Source organism: Vitis riparia, chromosome 10 (assembly GCF_004353265.1).
Source record: "Vitis riparia cultivar Riparia Gloire de Montpellier isolate 1030 chromosome 10, EGFV_Vit.rip_1.0, whole genome shotgun sequence".
In the NCBI taxonomy this organism is placed as follows: domain Eukaryota; kingdom Viridiplantae; phylum Streptophyta; class Magnoliopsida; order Vitales; family Vitaceae; genus Vitis; species Vitis riparia.
The window spans coordinates 21,489,453-21,504,061 of NC_048440.1; the positions used below are offsets into that span (position 1 = coordinate 21,489,453).

General features: G+C 28.2%; 2 protein-coding genes across 2 annotated transcripts; both read right to left on the reverse strand.

Annotated features, from left to right (window-relative positions):
• Positions 1-97: 97 nt before the first annotated feature.
• On the reverse strand, positions 98-1,359 carry LOC117922972 (mavicyanin-like). Its single transcript, XM_034841216.1, has 2 exons — positions 1,105-1,359; positions 98-620 (listed from the first exon to the last, which is right to left on the reverse strand). The coding sequence occupies exons 1-2, from the start codon at positions 1,265-1,267 to the stop codon at positions 268-270; spliced, it is 516 nt and encodes a 171-aa protein (XP_034697107.1). The 5' UTR covers positions 1,268-1,359; the 3' UTR covers positions 98-267.
• A 5,301-nt stretch (positions 1,360-6,660) lies between these two features.
• LOC117924328 lies at positions 6,661-7,403 on the reverse strand. Its single transcript, XM_034842938.1, has 2 exons — positions 7,183-7,403; positions 6,661-7,087 (listed from the first exon to the last, which is right to left on the reverse strand). The coding sequence occupies exon 2, from the start codon at positions 7,015-7,017 to the stop codon at positions 6,676-6,678; it is 342 nt and encodes a 113-aa protein (XP_034698829.1). The 5' UTR covers positions 7,018-7,087; positions 7,183-7,403; the 3' UTR covers positions 6,661-6,675.
• Between the last annotated feature and the right edge of the window lie 7,206 nt (positions 7,404-14,609).

Below are 14,609 nucleotides of genomic sequence, written 5' to 3' on the forward strand. Positions count from 1 at the left end.
TGAAAATGAATGTCTAATCTCATCCAAACATCAGGTTCATCAATTGAATCTACCTAAGTTTCACCCTGGTTTGGGAAAAAAAAAGAAAAGAGAGATATTTCTTAATAATATTAAAATTGCATTAGAATTAATAAAATTAAAATGGGTGTTTTTACAAGCCAAACAACACACATAAAAAGCCGATTATGCAAAATACTGATACATCAAATCACGAAATCATACGACCAAGCCCACAACCCTGGAGGATTGTACACAGCCCGCCGCTTTTCATGGGCCGAAGTAACAGATCAGCAGACCCATCAAAAATAGTAGAGAAAGCGCACTGATGTGGGCCGCAGCAGAAGGTGCTGAGGGCCCCTCAGCCAGCGTCTCTGCAAAGGTCTCTGACGTGGCAACGATCCCGATCTCACTAGTGGGCTGGACATCAACGTGTAGCTTCAGGCCATCTTTGCAGCTCTCTGTCTTGCTGCTCGTGAAGTAGCGGATCCCTTCTCCGTCCAAGGGTACGCTATCTAGACCGTCCGTGTACATCTTGATGGGGTTGCTCACATCGCACGACTCGAATTCCTCCTTGCTCCTGAGCTCAGCAACGCCCTCCTGTGCTGCGGAGTATATGAACCCTGCCCACAAAAGTAGGAAAAAAAAAAAATCCCAAAAGGTCATGCAAAGCACTGGATTTTTTTTTGGTGAAGTCGATGCTCGTTTTCCTTCGTTTTCTCGGCAACCAAACGGAGCTTCTAGGGTTTTAAAAGATATTCTTTTTATCATTAGATAAATACTTTTTAGAGATTCGTGTATGATATAATGCAGCCCAATATGCAAATGGGAGTGGGGAACAGCTGGTTATGTTTTATTCTGTTTGGTACGCGAGAAAATGCAGAGAAATAAAAGGAAAATTACGTTTTAAACGAGATAAAATAGAAACGCTGAAAGTAGCCTGGAAACAAGGGAAAAGGAAGGAAAAAAAAGGGCTGAAATAGCTCTTTCCTTTCTCCGTACTTCCCAAAGCTCTTTCCTTTTCCCCTTTCTCGCCAACCAAACAGAAGTTTTCCCGCTAAAGTCATTATTTATTGAATGCGCATAGAAAATGGTCACAGGGCTTACAGATTTTGTCTCCGACTCTGAACACTTTGTCGGACAGCCAGTCTCTGACCTCGGAGGACTTGGCCCAGCCACGGTCGCCGCCGACGACGTGATGCGTCTGGGCTCCCACCCAACTCACATAGACCACGAGCAACAGAGCCACGATCATCTTCACTCCAGCCATGTCTTTCCCACAAAGCAAACAAGCTCTCCTCTGTTACTGTCTCGGTCTCTCACTGGTACGAAGAAATTGAGAGCGGGAATGAAAAACAAGGTGAGCAGCAAGCGAGTATTAATGGCCTTTCGTGGCAATTTCCCTCAACAAGAATGGTTGGTATGACCCACCACAACAGTTTTTTCTTTGCCTCCATCTGCCCCTACTTTCCGCTTCCAACCAAAAAAAAATCAAATTGAAAACGAAATTAATTTCCAACTTCACCCTCACGCCTTCCACTTTCCCCTTGTAGTTTCTACATGATACGTATATTACTGAAGTATAACAAATACACAACAAATACACAAACTTAATTCCAATCACGTTGTTTGAATTTAGATTCAAGATTTTCAAACCATTTGAAGTGTCAATCTAAAGCAATTCAAACGTGTGTTGTTTAAATCATAAACTTTCATATAATTACAAAAAAAAATTCATATCGTGATGAACTGCGAGCTTTAAGCTTTTCAATATGATTTATTTGCGTTTTTAAAATATACTATATGTGAAACGTGGATATAAAAATATAATAATTATAAGTACTTGCATATGTTTGATAAAATTTTATATTTATTATTTAATAAATTTAAATTGATTTTAAGTTAAATTATATCTAAGTTGTTAACTTAAAACTTATTTTTTAATTCTTATTTTAACTATTAAAGTTATTTTATAAAATTAACTTAAAATTTATTTTAGATCATCAAATTTATATATTTATTTTCATAAATTATAATTATAGTAAATGGGATAGTGAAATAAGAAAGGAGATCATGAAGATAATTATGATAAATAAAGATAAAAAAGTAAAACGAAAATGTGAACTTAATATTAAATTAATTTTTTTACTTGTTAGTTACAATTATTTTTTACTTTAAGTTATATCATTAAATCATTTTACCATACATATTTAACTTGTTCAATGACTTAATTAAATTATTAAGTTACTTTAAGTTATTAAATTGATTTACCAAATACTCGCTTATATTTGAATTTAAATAAAACTCGTGACATTTTATTTAAATCCCTATTGTGACATGTAACATGATTTATATGTATTGTTGCGTTTATATCAATTTTTGCTACTCTTTTTTAATTATAAAGAATTTAAATTTTTATCAAACATAAATTTTGATATATAAGAAAATCATTCAAATTTGAAATTAAAAAATATTTATAATAAAATTAAGTTAATTTCATTCACATCTTCTTAGTACATTTTTATAAATTTGAAATTTCATTAATTATCTCTCTTATTCTTTTCATTTCTTATTTTTATTCGCTTTTCATGGTGTATGATGAAATTTCAAATTTACGGGCTAAATGTATTTAATCAAAATATTAGGGAAGGTAAATAAAATTAACCTAATAAAATAACTTAAAATGTGAGATTTTTTGTTTTTTTTGGGGTAAAATTTTGCCACGTGACAAAGAGCGTGGTACACTCTAAATGACGCTCCACGTTTCCGTATTCGCTTGGCTTCCAACAGTTTCTTTCTTTGCTAGTAAGCAAAGCATCTTTATGTTTCCTTCTTTTCTTTGTTTGTTTCTCTAGAAAAAGATGCTTCTCTTTCCAGTTTTGATACTCAAATTGAACTGGCTGTTGGGTGGGAAATTGTGGGTTCTTTTGGATACTGGGAAAAAGAAAAGGGAGAAAATGATGGTTAGAGTTTTGTATTATCGGCTGGGATTTTTTAGAATCCAAAATGTGTTCTAAGTTGAGGTGGCCATAAATTTTCTCGGCTACCAAACAATATTAATATTAATTTTCATTAATTTTTTTTTGGCTTTAACACAGATTCCAATCAAAGTAAAAATAAAATAAAATTCAAATAATTCATTTACGCAGTTCTTTAAGTTAAGGAAAAAAAAAAAAAGGAGAATTCTTTATGTTTGACTTATAGGTACGACTCCAGTATCCCATGACAGGTAGATTGGTCTATTAGATGTTTCATTCTCAACTTCATGGGATTTTGGTTGTTTATATTAGATTAATAATTATTTTTTTTGAAATTTTGTATACTTGATATTAATTAATACTAGTTTCGAACTATAAATAAATAATCAAAATACTATTTTTAACCCATTTCACTATTATTGTTAATATTAAAATATTGAAATAAATATTTTTTGCATGGTTTTTAATAATAAATAATTATTTATATTGGTAGATTGAAGGCTGGTCTTGACTAGTGTCCATCAATTTTTTTTGTGTTTGAATGTTGTAAACGTTTTGGTAAATATATTATAAGACTAAGGTATGTGTGTTTCTTGACACTTATCGAATTTAGGAGAATTGGTAGCACATAAAGTCCTACACATAGTTCAAACTCTCGGTACGTCGGTGGAGGGAAATTGTTCTCATATGTTTAATAATAAAAAAAGTCATTTTTCAATGCAATGATTATTAATAATGAATAAAATTATATTTTAAAATTTGTTTTATTGAAAGTCATTCCATTGAGAATGACACAAGGATATGAGAGATATTATTATTAATTATTAAAAAATAAAAAATGTGATATATATCATTATTGACTATTAAAAATTAAAAATAAATATTATACAAATCATATAAATTAGCAACTTGTTGACTTAATTTCCAGATAATGATTATTAATAATAAAAAATTAGATTTTAAAATTTGTATTAAAAAAAATCATTTTATTAAGAATGACATGAACGCAAAATGAAAAGATATACGTTATTCTCAATATTAAGAATTTTAAATTATTATTATATAAATCATATATATACGGCATGGATTGAAAAATTGGATTTTATCGGTGAAATTTCACCAATATATCAGATATCGGGCGATCTCAAAACGAAATTCAACACATATTATCAAAAGGGAGGAATATTGGCAAAATCGACGAAATATCGGTTTTGAAATTATAAATCGACCAAAAAATTGAGCGTGAAACGACACGTGGAGTAGTGGAGGAAGCATGCCAAAATATCGGAGATATATTGATGATGTATCATATATATCACCGATATATCAGGGAAATATCAAAGATTTTTTTGAAATTTTTTTTTTAATATTTATCATTTTTTTATTATTCATTTTTATTTATTTTTTATTTTAAATCTATATATCATTTATACATGATATGTTCGTACTTATAATCAATACTATTGAAGCTCCATGTCCTGGTATGAATATTGTCTTTGACAAGATGAACTTCTATCATCTAACAATATGATGGAACCACATCGATTTTCATTTTGGTATTAAGGACTATTGTAATTTCATATGTATTATGTTTATGTGTAAATTGTTTTCATTTAATAAAATCAAATATTTTTTAACTCAATTCTAACTTTTTAAGTGTATAATTCCAAAATTCATATTTTCTATTCTTAAAATCCAAGTATCGTAAATTGTTTAGTAGTATTTTTTTCTTTAACCATATTTATGTCAATTACATTTATAAAACAACTTTAACATGTATATTTTTGCTTTTTTTTTTATCATTCTTTAGATTTTTCTAAGCATTTCCATCAATTTGAGATAATTTTTGTCTCGTCGATATTTGTGCAAAAATATCCACCGATATTTCCAATTTATCCATAAAATTCAAGTATTGATATATAATGCATGTTTATCGATATTTCAGTCCATAATGTAAGGTTTGTTGACTTAGGTGGTGTTTGTTTTTTAACTTTTTATATTCAACTAAAAGTATTATATTCATATCAATCAACATAACTAAACTCAACTAATTAATAACAAATTCATTTTAATTATTTTAGTTAATATCAACATATTACTTAGTTAAATATTTTGATTTTTTTTTATACAAAAAAAAAATACAAACACCAATTTAATTTTTCAATACAATGATGATTATTAATAGTAAATAAAATTGGTTTTTAAAATTTGGATCAAAGAAAGTCATTCCATTGGGAATGACACACATACAAAAGAATATGATACTAATTATTATTAATTATTAAACATTAAATTATTGATATTCTATTAGTGATATCCAAAGTTAGTATGATAAATTTCAATTGAAGAAATTTATTTGAAGAAAGAATAGTAAAAAATTAAAAGATTAAGTAACTATAAAAAAACAAATATCTGACATATGAGAAGACTCTAGACGATAATACCATGCAACATTTATAAGAATAAAAATAAAGTTAATTGTAAAAAATACAAAATAATTAAAATAACATAATGGACAGTCTTGTATGATAATTATTATAATGTATTAAAACATACTATCTATTACATTATTGGTATATTAAATATATTAATAATTAGTAATATGATTATATGGTATGATACTACATTATATTATATCATAATACAATACTATATTATGTAATAACCCTTCATGAATTTATATTTATTAGATACTTATTAATTGAGATATAGGCAAAGAGTTTTAGATTATATTTGTTTTGAAATCATTAAAGATTAAAAACAAAGATGTGATTTAAATTTTGTATTTTAGATGAAAATTAAGATTTTTTTTTTTTTTTGTATTTATACAAATTACCCTTATAGTTTGACACAATCATTACATCATTTTCATTTATTTTTCAATCTTATTGTATTTAAGTTATCTTATTAATTTAAATTACATATACTGGCGTATTATATTTTTTGTAAGAAAAAGTATATAAAATATTAATTATTTTTAAATAAATATATTGAACTTCAAATTTTCAAACTCAAGTTCTTATTTTGTGTTTTTTTTGAAGTGTTTATAAAAATATATTTTTTCCCACTATATATATATTATTTCTTTTCATTTTTTTTACTTTTATATAAAATTTTCACTCAATATAGATTTTATTTATTTTTAATTAAACTATTTATTTATTTTAGACGACTATAAAAAAACAAATATTAAATCTATAAGATGGATAAAAAAAAACTATAAAAGAACACATAGGTGCATAAATAATATAAGACTAAAATTTAGGATATGTGATATTACATTAACTAGAAAAATTCAATAAATCTTCTCATACAATCTCTACCTAATCATTTTAGAATAAAGTATTAAAGATAAAAAAGTGAAAAAAAAATTGTAGCTTGTGAGCTTCAATTGTTTAAGGAACACTGCATTTAATGAGTGCAAAGGAAGCTATTGTACCATCCACATATCCAAATCCTTGTAGAGCAAGACACATGGAGCATTGTTTGCCACAGAAAGAATTGTGGCTAGGGATGAATGGATCAACATACCTATAAAAAACAAGCGTAAATTTTATTCATGTCGAGGTTTAGGTTAAATACATTTGATTTTGATATTTCATCAAATATCTTTTTTATTTTAAATTAAAATAGAAATAAATAAAAATAATAAATGAAAAAGAAAAGAAAGGTATTTAATAAAATTTTAAATTAAGGATGTCTAGGTGCAAGTGAAATGGGTTGCAGCAGAAGGTGATATGGGCCCAGGAGCCAGGGTCGTTGCAGCGGGGGCTACTGCAGAAGAGGGTATGGGCCCATCAGCCAGGGTCGTTGCAGCAAGGCCTACAGCAGAAGAGGATATGGGCCCGGCAGCTAGGGTCGCTGCAGCGGGGGCTCCAGCAGAAAAGGATATGGGCCCAGCAGCCAGCGTTGTTGCAGCGGTCTCTGACTTGGCATCGCTCTTGATCTCACGATTGGACTGGACCTCCACAAGTAGCCTCAGGCCGTCTCTGCAGCTCTTTGGCTTACTGCTTGTGAAGTAGCGAATCCCTTCGCAACCCATTAATACAGCATCTAGACCCTCCGTGTATGTCCTGATGGGGTTGCTCACATCGCACGAATCGAATTCCTCCCTGCTCTTTGTTGTAATAGTCCAGTTTAACAACAACTCACCATGCAATAGACATTAAATGTAATAACTAAAATGTTCATAAGTCACAGGGCTTACAGATTTTGTCTCCGACTCTGAACACTTTGTTGGACAACCAGGCCTCGATATCGGAAGATGTGTCCCAGCCACGGTCGCCGCCGACGACGTGGTGCACCAGGGCTCCCGCCCAACTCACATAGACGAGGAGCAACAGAGCCACAACTAGCTTCACTCCTGCCATGGCTTTCCGGCAAAGCAAACAAGCTCTCCTCTGTTACTGTCTCAATCTCACTGGTACGAAGAAATGAGAATGGGGAATGAAATACAAGGTGAGCAGCGAGTATTTATGGCCTTTCATGGCTCTCAAGAAGAATGGTTGGTACGACCAAGGAAGAAAAGGAAATATTGGTTTTCATTAATTGGAAGATGGACTACGTATATCAAGTTTTGATAAAAGAAAAAAAAATTTGGGTGATATTATTGTTGGCTCCAATAATTAACCAAAAATATCAAAATATCATAATATATATATATATATATATATATATATATATATATATATATATATATATATATAAAATACCTACAAATACTATTAAAAGATGAATTACAATAATTTTTGAGATCAAATTTTATAACATTTTAAAGAAAATTTGACCCCCTAATAATAGACTTTATATTACAAATATGTTTTTTAATTAAAAAATTTGTCGAATATTTAGATTATGAGATAACTTCCAAATATCTCTCATTAATAACGTAATAGAATTGAGAATATTATTCTCGTTATTATAATAATATATTACTATTTTTTAGTCATCCTCAAGTACCCCTACTTTCTATTTTAGGATTTTGAAATAATATAACAATTTAAAAAAATATTTTTTAAAATACAACCATCCAAAAAATATTTTCAATTTAATGAGAATTTAAAAGAATAGAATTAAAAAAAATCTAATTAGAAATTATCATATAATTCCAGTTTTAATATTGAGTTTTTTTTTTTCATTGTTTCAAAAGACAACCTTACAAAACAACTTCCAATTGATATTTTAAAAAATTTAGATTTAAAAATAATTTTAAAATTATCACATTTTTAATAATTTTTTTTTAAAAAAAAAACCTTGTTTTTCAAATCAAATTAGAAAAAAATTTGATTTCCAAATTCAACCTCGATTTTTTGGCTTTTCATTATTGTTAGTCTTGTTTTTTTAATGATAAATTTATATTAAATTGTTTGAATTTAGATTCAAGATTTTCAAACCATGTGAAGTGTGACTCTAACGCAATTCCATGTGATTTTCATTTTATTTTTTTATTTAATAAAAATATTTGTGTCAAATTTGATTACTTGACAAAGTGCGTAGTACACCCCCAAATGACGCTCCATGTTTCCGTATTCACTTTGCTTTCAACTCTCTCTTTCTTTGCTGGTAAGTAAAGCATCCTTTTCCAGTTTTACTACTCAAACTGGACTGGCATTTGGGTGGGAAATTTTGGGCTCGTTTGGATAGTGGGAAAAAGGGGTGAAAATGGTGGTTAGGGTTTTGTATTTTAGAGATTTTATCTGCGGGGACCTTTTTAGAAGCTGAAATGTGATATAAGTTCACGTGGCCATAATTTTCTCGGCTACCAAACCATCAACTCAAGAAGGAAAATGACAAAACATATTATTTTTATTTTTTTTAAATTCCCTCCAATTTTAGACCCTTCTCTTCAAAACTTTTATGCTTTCACTAATTTTATTAAAATAACTTTTTATTTAAAAATAGATTTAATATGAAAATTTTAAAAAGATTATTTTTAATAGAGATTATTTTTTTCCACTTACGTTGGAAGTTGCTTTGTGTTTAATAAACTTTTTATATTATTAATATTACTTCATTAAAAAATTTTGGGTTTAACACAAATTTCAATCAAAGTCAAAAAAGAAAAATAATTCAAATAGATTTGAAAAATCATTTAAATTAAGAAAGTTTGTGATATTTTTTAATCGTTCTTAATGAATTTAGTGACATCCCATATTCTAGTTTGTTTATATATTTATTTGTTATATTTAAAAATGTCTCAAATTCCTAATCAATATATATATATATATATATATAATAAATATTCTCAAGAGAAAAAAATGTTATGAGATGGGGATAAAGTTATGAATTTCATATCCATCAATATTACTTACATGTGAGATATATATATATATAATCGCATTGACAAAGAAATTTTACCTTCAAATTCATACAAAAGGCGAATAACTCAAGTTAAAAGAAGCTTGACACAACAAACTCCCATATATACTTGATAATTTATAGAAGAAAAATGCAAGTTATACCATCACTTTTATTGTTATTTTATCATCTCTTATCATTTAGACTGTATTTGATAGTGATTTTAGAAAGTGTTTTTAGATTTTTTAATATTTGAAAATTTCAAGTATTAAAAACATTAAAAATATTTTTTAAAATCACTATCAAACACATTCTAAATTAATCACCATCTCGTTTATTTATACCGAATGGTAAAAAAAGTGGTAAAAGTGTAGCACCGTTATTTGGACAATTCCTAAGGAGAGTGTTCATCACTTTCTTCGGAAGTCCCCTCCGGTGAGTAAAATACGATAATATCAGCCTCTGGCCACCTAAACGTCACCTTTCTCCCCAGCTGCCCACTCTTGCTTCTGCCCACTGAGGAACCCACCTCGAAGGTCTCTTCTCCTCCTCCATGATGATCTCCTTCATCAATCCTCTCCAATGAGATTATTCTGTCTCTTGGACTAGGGGTGATCAACTCTGCATGGACCCTACTTGAAGATGGGTGAACCCTATGTTTGGACAGCTGCTTGAAAACATGAAGCTCACCCCCGGTTATGGAGTCGTCCTGCTTCATCCCCGGAGAGGACAAGAGCCACTCCTCCAGAGTTGCTAGATTACACATCTTCATAGATTTCTTCTCAGGTGGCAGCCACTGGTCATGATCTCTCTTCTTCTTCTTCTTCTCCTCCTCCTCCTCTTTCTTCATGCATCTAGGCCTGGTGGTGAAGTTGAGCATGGTCGACCTTGGTGGTGGCTTCTGCTCATGTCCTTCAATGGCTTTTGACTCATTAAAGTCTGAGGTAGACAGACTCATACAACATAGCTTTGCACCCATTATTGGATCGATATTCTCTCAGAATTACAAGAAAAAAATGCATGAAAAAAAGAAAAAAGAATTGAAAGTTTTATGGATGAAAACCCATGATGGGAAATGGCTTGAAGTAGTCCTCTTGGGGGAATTATATAGAGAAATTGCAGGCGGAGAAACCAAGGGCCGGAGAGAAGATGTTAATCATGGCAGCAACACTTGGTTATTATCAATTCTTTATGAAAACTTGCTCATCAATATCATAATTATCTTCTTTGAGTCTTCATTATTATTATTATTTTTTTTCTAGTTTTTTGGCTTTATTTTGTACAAGACTGCAACTAAGCCAAGGCATTGACCAATGGGATTGCTAAAGTCCAATTTGGAGAGAAGAAATGGTGATGAAAGCAAGTGAAGAGAGGGAGATCCCTTTCCATGAATCATAGAAAGAAGGGAATTCCATGGCCTTTTCTTGGGTGACTGGGTGTGAGGTTTCCATTTTTGTCTGTAAAGAGGAGCTGGATTCAGAATCCATATTGTCATTCGGTGGAAGAACCGAATATAATATCTTTATTAATTAATTAATTAATTGATACTTAATTTGTTCATCAAGGATTATTTGCTGTGTGCTCTAGTATGAGTGTTGAAGTTGAGTTTGGGAAACCAAGTGGGTTGACCCGACCCAATTCAACAAAATTGAGAAATGGGGGAATGGTTTTTGGGAATTAAAACGCCCAAAAACTGCCACCATATAATCATAAAAAAAATCTCCTAGTAAAAGTTTGAAACAACACGTTTCTACAAGAAAGTTATTTATCTTAAATTCATCTATTTTTCTTCATTTTACCCTTTTTATTATGACTTGGGATAGAAAATTTGTCAATAAAACAATAAATTTAGATTTTGAGCATTTTAAAAGTTAACTCGAAGCTTATTTCCATCAATAAGAATATGTTTGGAATTAAATACCAATAATTATACTTAATCATATGATTAATTTACTAAAATATTTTCAATATATAGAAAATTTTGGATGTGGGTATGAAGTACTTGTAATAATAATTTTCAGTCTACCCCTCTTTAATTCATCCTACTCAATATTTAATATATCCTACTTATTTTAAAGACATATTAAACTAAATATGACGTTAAATATCATAAAAAAAAATTAATTTTTTCATTAAATATTAGATTTTAAATAAGATAGTCAAAACCTGATTGGTAGCTGTGGGCACCCCGACTCAAAAGTCTTTGTTAAATATTGGATAAATTTTTTAATATACCTAGCATCTTTTTATTTATTTATTATTTTTTTGCAATTTTAATAGTGTTCTTTTTTTTTTTCTTTTTCTTTTTTTCCAAATTAAGGAAATTCTCTTTTAACTTAGGTTTGAAAATTCCATAGGTGGCGTGCTTTGATCAATTTTTTTTTTTTTTAACATAAAGCATCAACTTTATTTCTCTTTTCATCATCTTAAAAAGATTCCTTCCCCAGATTTGATTGAAAATCTATTTCATCAATATTCTCTTAATGTTTTGGTTTGGATGTAGTATAGAACTGCATTTTTTTTATATTTATGTAATATTAATCAGGTGATAATATTATATACATATTTTTAAATTTCATTGGATTGTATTTTTTTTAATGGTTTAGATCTCATTATACATATTTAATTGTTTGAATTTCTTGTTTTATAAATACCTCTATATATTACCATAGCATTTTCCTTCCTAAAATTCTACTTATGATGCGATTGAAATCTCCCCTTTTAAATAATGAAAATGAAACAATCCCTTTTTTTCTTCTTCCAAATGGATCTAATTTTGTAATAGTATTTAAATAATTATTACAAAAAATTGCATTAATTTTCAAACAATCTTTTCAACATGATGGCTATGTTTGGTTCTTGAACAATTTAAAGGAAAATGTAAGGGAAAGAAAGTATCAAAATAAAGAGGAAAAGTAAGAGTGAAGGAAAATAAAAATATAGTTAAAATAAATAAAAAAAAATTTAATTTTTTTTATTTTAAACTCATTCTATTTATTTTAACTTATTACTATAAATATTAAATAATTTGAAAATATAAAAGTTTTTAACTAATTTTATTTAAAAAATTTCATAGGACAATCAAAGCTAAAAAAAAAAAAATCATTTTATTCAGTATTTTTTTTTCTTTTATTAGTACTTTTTGAGGACTAAACACAAATTATAATAATAATAATGTCATATATAATATTACTCTAAGAGTGTGTTTGGAGGTGATTCTAAAAAAAGTTTCTAACATTTTTAACACTTTAATGATGGAAATTTTCAAGTATTAAAAATATTAAAAACGTTTCTTAAAATTATTATCAAACCGGCTTTAAATAAAGCTTTAAAATAATGACTTATTGTGGTGAATTTTAAGTGATATATAGTGGGAAAGAAGGACATACCATGTTGCAAGCTAATTCTTCATTCATGGAAACTATCTAAAGGAAAGTGAATAAGTAATAAAGTCATGGCTAATTAAATTGATTTCTTTTAGATTTAATTTAAATTTATTAAATAAAATTAATTATTCTCCTTTTTTTGTTAGTCCTTGAGAAACACTATAATCAAAATCTAAATAAGCTTCAATTAATGCACAAGACATTAAATATACATAAAAAAAATGTCCTATAAAAAATATATCGATCTCTTCAAATATAAAAATCACGATGTCTCAGATCCTTGATTTATGTTTTTCCTTTTTTTAAAAAAAAACTTAAATATGAAAAATGATTTTTCTTTACGTAAGATAGTCTAGAATCCACATCTATATTATTTATTTATTTATTTATTTTAACTTAGATGTGAAGAATAATTTTCTTTTTAGAAGATATACTTTACTTAATTTGCTCATGTCTTTGATGTTACTCTTTAAAAAAAACATGTTGTGAAAAAATATTTTTAAAAAGTAGTATTTTCAATAAGAGGTTAACTTTTTTCTTACTCAGTGGATGTCGAAACAAAACAAGGTGGCATCATGTTTCTCATATGATCTTATCTACACATAAAGCCATGTGCCATGGGCAATGCTCTTGGGCTGTGAACCAATTCATATTTATGCCAATCATTAATGTTACTTCCAAGAAATCATATCCCAATTCAGCCACACATTGTGTACAGTGTTTTATTATAAATCCAGAAACTTAAGTCTTATACGCATCACTCTCATGCCATATGAAAATGATGGATGTTTTCATCGATCATAGAAAATGTTAGAATATTTAAGATGAGTTAGAAAAAAAAAATCTAAAATAAAGAAATTAATAAACTCAAAAAAAAAAAAAATACATACATCAGAATTTCTCACATTTTTTATTATTTGAAATTAAGTATTTGACAAAATTTTAAAATCTAGGGTATAAAGTAAGGTAATTATCATACTAAGTAAGTATTTGGTAAATCATTTTAATAACTTAAAGTGACTTAATAATTTAATTTAAATCATCAAATAAATTAAATATGTTTAATAAAATAACTTAATGATATGAGTTAAAATTAAAATTAACTTTAAGTAATAAGTAAAAACAATTAACTTATTTTTAAATTCGCATTTTTATTTTATTTTTTTACTTCTCATTTATTCTAATTACTTTCGTTATATCTTTTACGACTCTGTAACCTCCATCGTTACTCGACCCGTTTTACCTTAATTATAATATATGAGGGTAAATATATTAATTTTATAATTTAAAATAAATTATAAGTTAATTTTATCAAATAATCTTAATTTTTAAAATAAAAAATTAAATAATAAGTTTTAAATCAACAACTTAAGTACAATTTAACTTAAAATTAACTTAAATCATTAAATAATAAGTATTAAGTTTTATCAAATATAAAAATCAATAAAATAAATTGTAAAAAATATTTTTTATTTATATTTAAATAGTAATAAATTATATATAAAGGCATTTATAGGAAAAGTGCCACTATGGGTAAAAAATGGTATTTTGCAATCGCCCATAGACCCTAAATTTATAAAGTTAGGTCAAAACGGAGGACTAATATACAAGCACCTCACAAATTTCAAAAAAAAAAAAAAAAGGGAAAGAAAAAGCATTTGAATTAGAAAAATGAAGTACAAAATTGAAAATACTCATGAAGGAAGGGGTGAACATAGAAAGAGAGATAGATAAATGGGAAAAGTCCAAATTAGAAGACACGTTGTGGTGATGATTAATTGGTGGTTCAACTACAAAAATCATAAGAAAATGAAAGGGAGGTCCATTTCAGAATTGACAGCTTTCAACTCCATTCCACTGTTTTTGGGTCCTGAGAGTGGATCTATGGGCAACTAACCAAACTCCACACCCATCAGTTTATCTCTCTCTCTCTCGGAATCTTCTCCATACT

What these genes read in the sequence shown, in the direction of transcription:
- LOC117922972 (XM_034841216.1), bottom strand. Translation starts at nt 1,267, where the DNA reads ATGGCTGGAGTGAAGATGATCGTGGCTCTGTTGCTCGTGGTCTATGTG. An exon ending in CAGAGTCGGAGACAAAATCT is followed by an intron (nt 621 to 1,104) that starts GTAAGCCCTGTG and finishes TTTTGTGGGCAG; the next exon opens with GGTTCATATACTCCGCAGCA.
- LOC117924328 (XM_034842938.1), bottom strand. Translation starts at nt 7,017, where the DNA reads ATGGGTTGCGAAGGGATTCGCTACTTCACAAGCAGTAAGCCAAAGAGC.